This window comes from Mandrillus leucophaeus, unplaced genomic scaffold (assembly GCF_000951045.1).
Source record: "Mandrillus leucophaeus isolate KB7577 unplaced genomic scaffold, Mleu.le_1.0 Scaffold381, whole genome shotgun sequence".
Lineage (NCBI taxonomy): Eukaryota > Metazoa > Chordata > Mammalia > Primates > Cercopithecidae > Mandrillus > Mandrillus leucophaeus.
In genome coordinates this window covers 1,560,919-1,576,744 of record NW_012104043.1, presented here as the reverse complement: position 1 = coordinate 1,576,744, position 15,826 = coordinate 1,560,919, and the positions used below count along the sequence as shown (strand labels likewise).

The 15,826-nt window shown below is 38.2% G+C and overlaps 1 protein-coding gene across 1 annotated transcript in view; it reads right to left on the bottom strand.

Moving 5' to 3' along the window:
• Positions 1 to 15,826, bottom strand: part of HSD17B11 (hydroxysteroid (17-beta) dehydrogenase 11) — a 62,930-nt gene that overhangs the window by 21,117 nt on the left and 25,987 nt on the right. Inside the window, exon 4 of the mRNA XM_011990767.1 lies at positions 4,379 to 4,569. Within this exon, the coding sequence (XP_011846157.1) occupies positions 4,379 to 4,569 (191 nt within the window). The remainder of the gene's footprint in view (positions 1 to 4,378; positions 4,570 to 15,826) is intronic.

The following is a 15,826-nucleotide window of genomic DNA, read 5'->3' as shown; positions in this document are numbered from 1 at the left end:
ATATATATATATATATATTTAAAAAATTTTTAAACACTATTTATTGAAATTCAGGTTTATTTAATAAAAATAACTGAGCTTAAAAAAAATAATCGGAACACCTGATTTACATTTAATTCCAATAAACCCATATTATGCTGTATTACACCTTTCTAGTAAACAGTTTCTTTGCAGTGTGTTAGCTGTGTAAATATAAGAACCAATAAACTACATCTTAGATATGCTCTCAAACAGAATTTAAGTTCCAATATTAATATGAAACAAAATATTTATAATTCAGCCATTTAGAGATTGGTTCAATTTTCTTTATTCAGAAAGGCCTATGTAGCTTAATCTGAATCTCAGTAACTGGGCAAGTTACTTAATTTCTCTAAACCTCAGACATCTCTCATCTAGTGAAGAAGGACTAATAACATCTCCCCCAAAGTATTGTTGTGAGGTTTAAGAAAATGACATTTTATTTGGTGTCTGACATGTAAACAGGTATTTAATGAGGAATACGTTCTCTCTTCTAATTAGAAGTACTAAGTTTCTATATTAAAACTAACTTCATCTTTGGAGTCTACTTTAGTACCAGCTTAGCCTCAAAGAGGTTCATATGTCAAGATCAATATTCTAGGCCCTTCCTTGGTCAGGTTTATATTCAGCCTAGAATAATCTTAGCCTCTGTTCACACTTTTCCCCCAAGAGTGGGCTTCCTAATTCTTTTTTAATGGCACTAGTAAGTTTTGTCAGGAGAGGGCACTGGAGCCCACATTAAGGTCAGCTCTGTGTGGTCTTGTCAAGGGCGCAAGGTTAAAAAATTCAATTATAACTTTTGAAAATAGGATGTCTGTTTTTAACTACTGAAAGATAGTATGACTTAAAAACTTGACTCAAATATGTCATTTTAGTATCCACATACTGAAAAAGAAATTGAGGAAACTGGCAAGTTTTATCTTCAACATCTGCTTTCAGTTTTACTGAAGCTTATCCTCACCACTCTCATTCCTCAGATCCATTTCCCAACCTGAAAAACTTATCTGTCCCTTCTCTTGTCTCTTCAGACTCCAGTTAGGGTTTTCTGGTTTAATATTGATAAATTTAAACACTGACCTCTAAAATAAATACTCTTACTTTTGCTTTCTAACAAAATTGTGTATTAAAAATAGATTTTAAAGACTATTTGATAGATTCTTGGGGGCTTGAGATCTTTGGACAGCTCCCAAATTTCTGTCTAACGTTGGCTTTCTGTTCTGCTTCCCTGTGGGATGACTTAAATTAAATGTATTTAAAATAGAACCTGGGGGCTGTGGATCACCTGTCAGGAGTTTGAGACCAGCCTGACCAATATGGTGAAACCCCGTCTCTACTAAATAAAAAATAAAATAAAATAATATAAAATAATAAAATAAAAATAAAATAAAATAAAATAAAATAAAATAAAATAAAATAAAATAAAATAAAATAGAACCTGTTAGGCTGGGCATGGTGACTCACGCCTGTAATCCCAGCACTTTGAGAGGCTGAAGTTGGGAGGATGACTTGAGTCCAGGAGTTTCAATTGAGTTCAAGGAGCCCTTGAGCCCAGCCTGTGCAACACAGGGAGACCCTGTCTCTACAAGAAATTTAAAAATTAGCCAGGTGTGGGGACACATGCCTGTGTGGTCCCAGGTACTGGGGAGGCTGAGGTGAGAGAATTGCCTGAGCCCAGGAGGTCAAGGCTGCAGAGAGTTGTGATTGTGCCACTGCATCCAGCCTGGGTGACAGAGTGAATCCCTGTCTCAAAAAAAAAATAAAAATAAAAAATAAAAAAAAAAAGGAAAAAAATTAGAACCCATTAACCCTTCAAGTGACCACACTGAATATTTTTCATTAATTTTAAATACATTTTCAACAAAGGCAGCTGAATTGGGGGAAAGATGGGGAAGTTTGAGGGGGCAGAATAAAACTTAAAAATTGAATCTTGGCTGGATGCAGGGACTCATGCTTATAATCCTGGCACTTTGGGAGGTGAGGTGGAGGTGGGAGAATTGCTCAAGGTCAATTCGAGACCAGCCTGGGCAAACAGCAAAACCCTGGCTCTCAAAAAAAAAAAAAAAAAAATTAGCTGGGCATGGTGGCACACACTGTAGTCCTACTCAGGAGGCTGAGGTGGAGGGCTGCTCGAGCCCAGTTCAGGGTTACAGTGAGCCACGATCACACCACTGCACTTCAGCCTAAGTGAGACCCTGTCTCAAAAACAAAACACAACTAAGCAAAATTGAATCTCGTCATTACAATAAAATTGGGAATCCAAAAGTCTATCCAAGTAAGCATATGAACTTATAATATGAATTTAATATCAGTGAGGAAATGATGTAATATTTAATAAATAGTACAGAAAACTCATTAACTATTTGGAAAAAACAAACTATACTGTGACCTTACTTCTTAAATCAAAATAAATTTGGGTGGGGCAATGATTTAGGTATGAAAAATGTAACCATAAAATATATGCTAGAAAAAATATGGGTAAATATTTTCATAAGCTCGGAATGAGAAAGACCTTTCTAAACACCTCACAGAACCTAAAGGCCACGAGAAGAAAGTCCCTAAGAAAATTTTAATGTAAAACTAAATGAAAATAGGTTTAAAAGCAAACAAACAAACAAACAAAAAAACTGGGGAAAAAAACGTACGTGATATATAAAGGGGCTCCTCAAATGTATGAAGAATTCTTTCTTATGTATCAATTAAAAATCTCTAGAGCTCAGCTGGGTGTGGTGGCTCACGCCTGTAACCCCAGCACTTTGGGAGGCCAAGGCAGGCGGATCACTTGTGGCCTGGAGTTTGAGAATAGCCTGGCCAACATGGCGAAACCCCGTCTCTATTAAAAATACAGAAATTAGCCGGGCGTGGTGGTGCGTGCCTGTAATCCCAGATACTCGGGAAGCTGAGGCATGAGACTCGCTTGAACCTGGGAGGTTGAGGTGGCAGCGAGCCGAGATTGCGCCATTATACTCCAACCTGGGCGACAGAGTGAAACCCTATCTCAAAAAACCCAAAAAACAAACAAAAACAAAAACAACTCTAGAGCTCAATAGCAAAAAGTGAGCTGATGTCATGGAAACACGCAATTCATAAAAGAAGTCAAATGTCCAAAAATCATATGCAAACATGAATGTAGCGAGTCATCAGGGTAAAAAGAAAGATGATTCGTCGTGTATTGGATTGGCAGGGATTAAGAGAGTCACAGAAAGCAGACTGGTGAAGAAGTAGAGAGTAAGGTGCTCTCCCTGCACCGTGGGTAGGAGTGCAAATCAGTGCAGCATTTCTGGAGGGGAGTTTGGCAATATGTAGGAATATTTACAAGTTATATACCCTTTGGCCCAGTAATCCCCCTTTATGAATCTACCTGAAGGAGATAATTATCCAAAAGTGAAAATATGTGTGCCCAAGCATGCTTATTGCTGATTTGCTGTAAAAATCCAGAACACTAAAAACAACCCTAAAATCATCACAAGGAGATGCTATTGCTCCCAATAATCAATACAATTTTATAATGCTCTGTACTTTATTAGATGTCTATAACATAATGCTGAGGGAAGTATGCAGTGTACTTGCTGCTTCCAGGACCCTATGTGTAACATACGCCAGTTATATAAAATTCAGAGAAGTCTAGAAGGATGTTCATCAAAATTTTAAGAGTGGTTTCCACCCGATAGAGGGTTTTAAGGAGATTTAAAAAGAACCTTTTTGATTTGTATTTTTCAGTAACATTGGCATTTAAACAAATAAGTATGCATTATGTTTACAAAGACATTAAAGCTATTTCTAAAAAGAGAAAACATTAAAAATTATCTTCAAATTAATCCTTTATAATTTTATTTTTTAACCAAGGAAAGAATATGATCTGGTACTCCTTTTGGAGGCTAATCGCTAGATTACCAAAGGGAAGTGTTTTTCACATGTGGTCCTGGGTTATCTCTATCAGAATCACCTATGATAATCACCTTTTTTAAACGTAGAGTTCCAGGCCCCCTTCCCTGCCACTACCCTACCCCAATCAAACCCAGTAAGTCAACATATCTGAGGGGGAGGCCCCTACATAGTTCCCAAGCACACCTGGTGACATGTTTGTATATTTATGCCTGTGAATCATTACTCAGGAGAAGAAAAAAGGAAGAGTTCGCAAGTTTACCTATGTCATTCATATTTACTTTTTTAGTCACTCTCCCTTGCTTTCTCTCTTTTTGGCTTTCCACCTGTTTTCCCACAATCTACAGAAGCTGAAATCAAAATGAACTAAGAGCATTAAATATCAGGTGTTTTAGGGATTAAAACATCTAGGAAAACCCACAGAATGGCTGGTATTCATGGCAACCACCAATCCTTTTGTCTCAGTTTCTCAACTTACCTTGTACTTGGATTTTTGATGAAGCCAGTGTTTACAAAATTAGGACAGAGGCATGTGGTTTTGACTCCAGTTATTTGCAAGGCAGCCAGCTCATCTGTCAAAGCTTTATGAAATCCAACAGCAGAAAACTTGCTTGAACTGAAAATAAAGAGAGAGTTTACAAAATAATTCCAGAATTCTGAAATGTCTGCCTTTTTTCCTCAGTTCAGCATGGTCCTCCGCAGAGCAATGTGGGCATTCCCTGAATCTCAGGCCCCAGTCCAGACAGACTGCATCAGAGCCTACATCTCACAAGATTCTCAGGTAAATCTGTAGGCACATTAAGGTCTAAGAAGCACTGACACAGAAGATTTACTGCATCTTAGCATCACTTATGGAATAAGAACATTTCCTTAAAAGGCCTTTTAAAGAAAATTAGCAGAATATTTGTTTTTGTTGTTGTTCCACAAAATTCAGGGTCACTATAAGCTCTTCCTTATTTACTTTAAGATGTTCACAGAATCTGCTGAAAATTTTTCCTGGATAAATCCTATTCTTCTTTTAAGTCACAGCTTCACTTCCTCAAAGAGGCCTTTGCTAACCCCATATCTAAATTATTTTCTCATTATATAGTAATTCTCAGTTTTCTATGATAGTATCTATCTCAGATTTGTAACTGAACACTCAATTGAAATTAATTTTTTTTTTTTTTTTGAGACAGAGTCTCACTCTGTCGCCCAGGCTGGAGTGCAGTAGCATGATCTTGGCTCACTGCAAGCTCCGCCTCCGGGTACACGCCATTCTCCTGCCTCAGCCTCCCAAGTAGCAGGGACTACGGGCACCCGCCAACATGCCCGGCTAATTTTTTTGTATTTTTAGTAGAGATGGGGTTTTACCATGTTAGCCAGGATGGTCTCGATCTCCTGATCTTGTGATCCGCCCGCCTCGGCCTCCCAAAGTGCTAGGATTACAGGCGTGAGTCACCGCGCCTGGGCGAGATTAAGTTTTTTAAAACATCTGTCCCCCACACCTCTCCTATAAGCTCCATGACTGTTTTGGTCACCAGTGAATCTCCAGGGCCTAGCACAGGGCTTGGCTCTTAGGTGCTCAATGAATATTTGTCAAATGAATGAATCACAATGCAAAGCGTTTCTTACTGTAACAGTGCTTTCATTTGGAAATAGTAGTGAAATTACTTACTCTAAAAAGACATTACTTTCTCAGGTTTTTTTTTTAAAAGGGCTTTATTGAGATATAAATTCATATATCATACAAAGCATTCACTTAATGTACAATTAAATGGTTTTTGATATATTATTAACTTTTTAAAAATTGTGGTATAATATATATCATGTAAAATTTGTCATTTTAACCATTTTTAAGTGTGCAATTCAGTGGCATTAATTATCAGATAATCTTTTATTCTGTTAAATCTGTATGAATTAGCAATGACACAAAGTAGCTATGAATTCTGGCCAGTTAATCTACGCTTTGGGAGACAGAAAGCTGTGAAAATGTCTCTCTTACCTTTTTATAAAAAGCTTAGGCACGTATTGAAGGTGATATGGTTTGGCTGTGTCCCCACCCAAATCTCATCAACAATTGCAGTCCGAATTGTATTAGCCACATGTTGAGGGAGGGCATTCGTGGGAGGTGATTGGATCATGGGGGCAGTTTTCCCTATGCTGTTCTCATGATAGTGAAGGAGTTCTCACAAGATCTGATGGTTTTATAAGTGTTTGGCAGATCATCTCTTGCTCTTAATCTCAATCTCTCAATCTCTCTCTCTCTCTCTGTCTCCTGCTGCCATGTAAGACATGCCTGCTTCCCCTTCCTCCATAATTGTAAGTTTCCTGAGGCCTCCCCAGCCATGTATGAACCTCTTTCCTTTATAAATTGCCCAGTCTTCGGCAGTTATTTATAGCAGGGTGAGAGTGGACTAATACAGAAGGCTTAAAAGAAAGATTGCTAGATTAAATTATATGAGATTAAAAGGTTCTGTATACTGAAAAACAATATAAATAAAAATCATATCTAAAATAGATTACTATGTGCTAGACATTGCCTTCAGTTATTCTGATGCATTTTGGAGTTTTTTGGGGAGTCTTTCTCTGTCACCTAGGCTGGAGTGCAGTGATGCAATCATAGCTCACTTCAACCTAGGAACTTCTCTGCTCAAGCAATGTATCACCTCAGCCTCCCAAGTAGCTGGGACTACAGGTATGTGCCGCAACACTTGAATAATTATTTTACTTTATTGTAGAGATGCGGGTCTCGCTATGTTGCATAGGCTGGTCTCAAACTCCTGGGTTCAAGTCATACTCTTGCCTCAGTCTCTCGAGGCGCTGGGATTATAAGTGTGAGTCACAGTACCTGGCCTATTCTAAATAATTATTTCATTGAATCTTCATAACACTCCTATAAAATATATTATGATCCTCATTTACCAAAGATGAAACTGAGGTAAACAGGGGTTATCAAACTTGCCTAAAGATACACTACAAAGTGGTAGAATCAGGTTTTACGGGTGGGTAATAAACCAGATTTATATATGATATGCTCTAAACTTTATGAACTCCAAGCAAATTAAAAGGCAAGTGACAAACTGGTAAAGCATTTGCAACATGTAAGACAAAGATAAGGTTAATATGTGGCAACTTTTATAACGGAATAAGACAGTACTCTAATAGATAAATGGCTAAAGGGCATTCATGGAAAAATCTTAATATAAAAATACCAGTAGATATAGGCATATAAAAATGATTTACATTAGGAATAATTCATATAAAAGCAAAGTAAAACAAGACAGAATTCTTGCCTAGCAGTAATTATAAGGATATGAAGAAATTTTTATCTGAGCTTTTTTTCAATGTACAGATTTTTCACCTCATAGAATTGAATCTAGCAATCTTTTCTTTTTAAGTCTTCATTCAATATATGTCAAACTTTTAAAAAAGTGATAAAAACTTTCTTTCCACAGCTTTCTATTTTTCAAAGCACAGGTTAACTGGTAGCCTTTTCTGGAAGGCAATTTGGCAAAAGGTATCAAATTCATTAAAAGTATGCCATGCTCTTAGATCCAGTGTTTATCCCATGGAAATTATCAATCATGTCTCCAAAGATTTATGTTCAAGGATAGTCCATGGGGTACAGTTCATTAAAGCAAATAGTTGGGAATAATGTGAAACATCTGTAGTGGACAGCTGTTATTTTTTCCCATCAGCATTTGTATCCCCTTGCTCTGGTAATACCACTGTCACCAAATGCATACAGTGATTGGCTCCGGGTTAGTCTAGTCACTGACCTCTAGAACAAGAACATTTGAAGCCATTGTTGAAGTGATGTTTGTTTCCTCCTCCTGCTGGACTTGGAATTTAAAGGATTTAACCCTGGAACTTTTGGTAGATATCTGGACATCAGAGGAAGACAGCCTGTTGAGGCTTTAATTACAGAGCCAAAAAATTTCTCTTTGGGGCAGTTCCTTGCAACTTAAAGAGTCCTGACAAAGTATCAATGATAATGAATAAATGCAGAACTAGTGGCATGTATGTGCAGTGGTATCCCATGCAGAAATAGAAAATGATATTGCACACAATATATATTTATTAACATATAAATATTATTTTAAATTAAAAGCCAAAATTACATATAGATTTTTTCAATGTATAACTATATGTTTGCATTTAAAATATCCTTAAAAATTATAACATGCATATCATGATTATTTTGTCAGAGGCGTGTAAACCAGAGCAACTCCATCTTAAATAGGAGCTGGGTAAAATAAGGCTGAAACCTACTGGGCTGCATTCCCAGATGGTTAAGGCATTCTAAGGCACAAGATGAGATAGGAGGTCAGTACAAAATACAGGTCATAAAGACTTTTAGACCTTGCTAATAAAACAGGTTGCAATAAAGGAGCCACAAAAACCAAACCCACCAAAACCCACCAAAATCAAAATGGCCACAAAAGTGACCTCTGGTAGTCCTCACTGCTACGTTCCCGCCAGCGCCATAACAGTTCACAAATGCCCTGGCAACATCAGGAAGTTACCACATACGGTGTAAAAAGGGGAGGCATGAATAATCCACACCTTGTTTAGCATATTATCAAAAAATAACCATAAAAATGGGCAGCCAGCAGCCCTCGGGGCTGCTCTGTCTAACTGAGTAGCCATTCTTTTATTCCTTTACTTTCTTAACAAACTTGCTTTCGGCCCAGCGCGGTGGCTCACGCCTGTAATCCCAGCACTTTGGGAGGCTGAGGCGGGCGGATCACAAGGTCAGGAGATCGAGACCATCCTGGCTAACACAGTGAAACCTCTTCTCTACTAAAAACACAAAGAATTAGCCAGACGTGGCGATGGGCACCTGTAGACCCAGCTACTCGGGAGGCTGAGGCAGGAGAATGGCGTGAACCCAGGAGGTGGAGCTTGCAGTGAGCCAAGATTAGCCACTGCACTCCAGCCTGGGCGACAAAGCGAGACTCTGTCTCATAAATAAACAAACAAACAAACAAACATTCTTTCACCTTACACTGCGGACTCACCCTGAATTCCTTCGTGCACGAGATCCAAGAACCCTCTCTTGGGGTCTGGATTGGGACCCCTTTCTGGTAACGTCTTTCTCGCAACCGCGAAGGGGCTATATATAGTGCAGAAACCCTGACCCTACGGCTACCTTTGGGTAAGTGTTGGGGTCTTGTAACATATTTCTGGCGGACCATAGACTGCATGATACTGAAGTACCCCTGCCCAAAGGAAAACAATCCGGCACACCCATGGGCTGACACCCAGGTAAAGAATGGGATTGGGTCAGAGGCCCAACTTAGGGGAGTTACAGTCTCTCCTAAGATACAGTGAGTTACAGGTCCTTCTTAATGAAAGGTAAGGACACTTGACTGAACTCGAGTTAGAGGCCTGACTTAGGAGGGTTAGAGTCCCTTCTAAGATTTAGGGGGATAGGCCAGGTGCAGTGGCTCACACCTGTAATCCCAGCACCTTGGGAGACCAAAGTTTTATGTCCGTGGGAGTTTGATCTTTTAACCGCATGGCAGTACCTTCTCTTGGTACTTCCAGGGAACAAGAATTTTAAGGTTCATGTCATAGCCAGCTCTGAAAATCATATTAAATAGTTAAAAGCCTTTGCAAGCTCCAAATTAACTAATCTAGATTCCTTCTGAGAAAACAAATTGATACTGCCCGGTCCTGTAGCTCAGTAGCTAGGATTTTGCACTTTCACAGTGGTAGTCTAGGTTCAATTCCCCACCTAGGAAGTAAGTTGTTACTGATTTAATATATGCATGACCCTGTCTATTCTCTTCTCCTCCATGGACTGTCTCTTCAATTTTCCTTTCTGTAAGCACCTAGGAGTTTACCTTTGGTAGAGCTCTGAAATGATTTCTTCTTTAAAGAGCACTATGGTTAAAAGTCAGCTTACTTAAAAGTGGAACAAGCTATAGATATATTTAAAAGGGCTTTATGTTTTTCTCTTCTTGAAACTTGTTTTGCTGGAAAAAGGTTTTTTCTTCTCAGTCAACTGAATTATTTTTCTCTGTTTTTTTTTTTTTTTTGTCTTGTTACTCTTAATGCTCACATGAAAGGCCCGCAGATAACTTCTGGTAGCTTGGGACTCCTTGGGAAAAACAAAGGAGGTACCACAGATCCTATTTTGGGGGAAAAAAAAACCCCTCCGTTTTCCTTATGAAACCCCAAGAATTAAAAGCAGATAGATTCCTCTCAAAATCAAAGGCTCTGTTCTGTTTTGCATGGTGTTATCTGACGGTTTTGAGTTTGGTGGTATCAGCAATTACTCTGCATTATGAGAGAGTTTTGGTGTGTAATAACTAGGTAGGAAATATACTTTAAGGGGTGGCTAATAGTAGTTATGGAGGGATACTTGACTCTGCACACTTGGATCAGAGAAGCATGCTCTTGGCCACCTGGAAGATAAGGCAACATCCTCACCCCTCACTGGGAGATGAGATCTCATGAGGATGGGCTGATTACAGAATGGGCTGATTGGCTTTAGGTTGCCTTGTAATGAAATGCACAGTCGGTAAAAGCACTGCACTGTCTTCTTCCATAGTATTTCCCTCCTTTTGGGGATCCAGGATCCAGTATAAAATGGCACCTTTAATTGTGGAGATCTGTCTTTGCCTTCAGCTGCTTATTTGCTACTTATTTAGCCCTAGAAACGCATGCTCTCCCGGCCCTGTTCCTCCAAGGGCACCACCCTGAAGCCAGTCATCCAATTAAGAAACTGGCAAATGGTGGGGCGAGGTGGCTCATGCCTGTAATCCCAGCACTTTGGGAGGCCGAGGTGGGCGGATCACTTGAGGTCAGGAGTTCAAGAACAGCCTGGCCAACATGGGGAAAACCCATCTCTACTAAAAATACAAAAATTAGCTGAGTGGGGTGGTGGGCGCCTGTAATCCCAGCTACTCAGGAGGCTGAGACAGGAGAATCACTTGAACCTGGGAGGCAGAGATTGCAGTGAGCCAAGATCATGCCATAGCACTCCAGCCTGGGTGACAAGAGCAAAACTCTGTCTCAAAAAAAAAAAAAACTGGCAAACGAAAAACCACATAAGTGCTGAATCTTCTATTTATAGTGTATGTTTATATATTAAAAAGCTCTAATTAATTGACTTAGAAAAATAAGTGCATAAATCAAATATTTTGTCAGAAAAATAGAAACTTTAATGCCTTTTTGTTCATGTGACTTTAGTAATCTTTTGAAAATAAAGACAGCTTTAAAGTTTATTGGAAAAACAAAATGTCTTAAAAATGTAGACATTTGGTCTAAATTAAGGTCAGCTATCAGATGTGCTAAATGCTTTAAGGTCAAACTGTTTCTTTAACTTTTGAAAATTGTTCTATTTACCTACCTTAAAGCCATCAGATTCTAGATAAGGCGTCCAGCACACGTGGAATTAGCCATGCCCCCTGGCTATGCTGGAGAGTCAGCCCTTACCTGCACTTCTGCCTGGTGTGTCCCGCCTGGTGTAATTCAGACGACTGAAGAAACAGTTTTACATGCAAAGTGTGTAAAAAAGGTGAAATGTGCTTTTGGTAAAGAAAAAAAAAAATTATAAGAAGGCATGGGAATGTGGATTATTTTCTGCCTAGATTAAAGTGTTAAAGGATTGTGTTAAGTGAAAAAAAAAAATTTTTTTAAAGAAGCTGTGGAAGGTTTTTTATTTTTAGATGGAGTTTTGCTCTTGTTGCCCAGGCTGGAGTGCAATGGCGTCATCTTGACTCACCGCAACCTCCACTTCCCGGGTTCAAGCAATTCTTCTGTCTCAGCTTCCCAAGTAGCTGGGATTACAGGCATGTGCCACCATGCCTGGCTAATTTTGTATTTTTAGTAGAGACAGGGTTTCTCCATGTTGATCAGGCTGGTCTCAAACTCCTGACCTCAGGTGATCCACCCACCTTGGCCTCCCAAAGTACCGGGATATATAGGCGTGAGACACTGCGCCCGGCCTTCATGGAAAGTTTGTAAAAATTAATTGTAAGAGATTCTGTGTATGAACATATTGGCTAAAGTTAAAGGGGTATTATTCAGTTTTTCCATAAATTAAACATTGGAAGGAAAGCATAACAGGTTTTTCTTAAAGGACTTATCTGCTCTTTCACAAAAAAATGTAAAGGGTTATAAAGGTTTATAAAAATCTTACCTTATGATTAAACATTAAAATTGGGTTAATATGTCTCTAAGGTTTTATTAAAAATTGGGTTTAACATTAATAATACATTAATGCAAAGGTGAAATTTTGCTTATTTGGTATAAAAATCATCCAAGAAGCATTACCAAATGTGAAACAGTGTTTTGCTTTCTTTGGACTATATTTGCATAAATATGTTATTGGTATATGTTCCAAAGTTATAAGAAACTCCTTTAATTCTAATATGACTTAGTGTATGTTACTAATAATTATAATTGTTATGGAAAATTTTGTGTGCCACAAAAGTAACCAAATTTCCTTATCAATTGTGGCTTTAATAGCGGCTGTCCTAAAGCTTTTCATCATCCACAGACAATTGTTGTCTTGTTTTAATCCTCTTTAAAAGGTGGTTTATAATCAACTATAGAACTCTAGCAGGTATTCTTAAATGCAGGTTTCTAATAACTTTAGAAATTGTAACATTAAAATAAAGAAAACAACTTTCAAAACTCTCATAAAAAGCTGGAATATTAATGAATAACAAGTAGAACAGGAGTTAACTGAATTAACTGAACCAATATAAAACTGAAGTAATTTTTTTAACTTTGCTTAAAATATTGCTGATCCTTTGTTTTATTTTTCAAAGTCAAGGAAACTTCTTTTAAGCTATTTACAGCTTGTAGCAATTAAGTAAAATATACTCCTATGAACAGAATTTGAAACATATTTGTTTCTCTCTACCTGATTTCTCCAGAATTTGGAAACTAATTGTAAGTATTCTTAACTTATGGTATAGTTATTTGCATAAGTGCAATAAAAATCTGTTTTCTTTTGTAACAGGACACTATTGGAGAAATTGGTTATTTCACCAAGGCTTTGGCTGGAATGGTGTGCTTTCCTTTAAGGAATCAAACTTGACTTGTAAAGCCAATAAAAGCCCTATGGGAAACTGGCCTCATACCTTGCCTACACAGTCCCTGTACAGGGTTTCTGACCTATAGTAAGTAAAGAATGTCACTTTCTCACAGGTCCAGGAGGCCCAAGTTATCTTGGGACTCCAAAAGAAAAGTGTTTTACCCAACTCATAGGTATTTAAGGGTACAAACCCATGGCAGGGCTCAGCTTTAAAAAGTCTTACCTGAGATTCCTTACAAAACAGAGTTCTATCAAAGCCAATTAAAAAGCCTATGTGAAAAATAATTATTCTTGCTGCACTTTATACAAATAATCAGACCAAGTATAATAAAGCAAATCAGTTTTATCATAATTTGTCTTAAATAAAAATGGGAAACTGGAGAGAGAATATTATATTTTAAGAACTATAGTACACTTGTTATTAAATTCTAGTCTCCGTTGTTTTTAAGTTTGTTTCTGCAATTTAGGCTAACCCTGTTCATTCCTGTAAACCAACCAGGAATCTCTAACTGCTGCTCAGAACAAACAAGAGGGATGGGTAATGTAAAATTCTAGGCACATTGCAATCAGCTAGCAACCCATATCAGCTTCGTCTCAACAGTTGCCCAGTTCATGGAAAGCCCTCTAATTTAGTTTACTTGGAATAACTACTTATTTTGCTTTACTCTTATGAAATATATTGCTATTATATCCTTTGTATAGGAACACAGGACAGGCTTACTAAATGTTTTCTTAAACTAAATACTTATTAATCTCCCAGATATCACCTCTTGTCAAAACTCAAGTCATGAATGGCCCTTGCCATACTGATGCTTTCTGACTAAGCTCCTCTACCCTGAACACAAGAGGCCCTAATAATTAGGCAGGAATATCATGGCCCCATTCATCCTGAGGAAGTTACAAAAGATGAATTTTCATCCCTCTGCAACCCTTAGGATTAAGGGTTCTCTTATAAAAGGGAAGGGGGAAATGTCAGAGGCATGTGAACCAGAACAACTCCATCTTGAATAGGAGCTGGGTAAAATGAGGCTGAAACCTACTGGACTGCATTCCCAGACAGTTAATGCATTCTAAGTCACAGGATGAGATAGGAGGTCAGCACAAAATACAGTTCATAAAGACCTTGCTGACAAAACAGGTTACAGTAAAGAAGCCAGCCAAAACCCACTAAAACCAAAATGGCCACGAGAGTGACCTCTGGTCGTCCTCACTGCTACACTCCCACCAGGGCATGACAGTTTACAAATGCCATGGCAACATCAGGAGGTTACCCTATATGGTCTAAAAAGGGGAGGCATGAATAATGAACCCCTTGTTTAGCATATCAACAAGAAATAACCATAAAAATGGGCAACCAGCGGCCCTCAGGGCTGCTCTGTCTATGGAGTAGCCATTCTTTTATTCCTTTACTTTCTTAATAACTTGCTTTCACTTTGCACTGTGGACTCACCCTGAATTCTTTCTTGTGTGAGATCCAAGAACCCTCTCTCGGGGTCTGGATCGGAACTCCTTTCCGGTAGCATTTCTGCATGGTGAGACTATCCATAAATTTAGTTTTTTCTTTTACTAAACTGTATTTTCTGATTTTACTCAAGTGACCAAAAATGCAAGAATATATTGAAACTCAGAGTTAATGCTCTTGAGTGTGTAAAAGGAATAACATATTGTTAAACTTTAGGGTGAACCTATATATAGAAAGACGTGTATGTATATATGAAAGCTAAAAGTGAGTAGATTTTTGCCCCCTGCACTTTGTAATATTACATCAAATTCCTTCATATTAGAAATAGTCTAAATTATTCAGATGTCTTGGAGGGCTGAAAAAAATAGTCTGAGTTAGTGTTTCTTATTCCAAATTCTTCTTTCTTCTTTTTCTTTTTGTGTTGAGGTCTTACTTTGTTGCCCAGGCTGGAGTGCAGTGGAGAAATCGTGGCTCACCGCTGCCTTCAATTCCTGGGCTCAAGCTATCCTCCCCCCTCAGCCTCCTGCGTAGCTGGGACTACAAGCACGCACCACCACACTTAGCTAATTTAAAATATTTTTTGTAGAGATGAGATCTCGCTATGTTACCCAAGCTAGTCTTGAACTCTTGAGCTCAAGCGATCCTCCTGCTTTGGCCTCCCAAAGCCTGGGGGATTACAGGTGTGAGCCACCATGCCTGGGCCCAAATTATTCTTTTAAATAACATTTTATTACAAGCTAAGGTTCAGGACTCAGTTTTGCTGAGCATTTCCATACTGGTAACTTTTCATGTTTATAAACTGGCTATTTGGGTTGACAGAATATATTAGCCAGCTAACTGTTTTCTTTTAAAAATCAAAATACTTGTGAACAAATTACTTAGCAAGCAGCAAAAAAATATCTTAGAATAGAATCAAAAGATTCACCCTCCCCCACCATACATGCAGTTCTTTTATCTTGCATTCTTCATAATAATCATTAAAACTACTGAACTATAACTCTAAAAAGAAATTAAAATATTTTTTCCTAAGATAGGCGACTACAGCTAGAATAGATTATTTTCTGTGGCTGTAGTAACTCAGGACAATGATATGTGAGGGCTGAATTACGGGGAAAATAATCAATAATCTTATTTTCCCTCTCATTTCATCCCAACAATTAGGCGTCAGAGCATATATGATGAATTCCATTGGGGCAAAGCATTCTGGAAGCTAAAATTAGAGGTGGGACCTCCCTGTTTTGTGTGAATATCAGGAAGTGGAATTGAAACGTAATACCAACAGGCAACCTCCTGTTATTGAACACTTGCAAGATTTCAGATTTTATGCTAAGTCCAATACAGTGTATGATTTAAACCTTACATCATTCTAATAAGTTAGATATTATTTATTTATTTATTTATTTTTGTGAGACAAAGTCTCGCTCTGT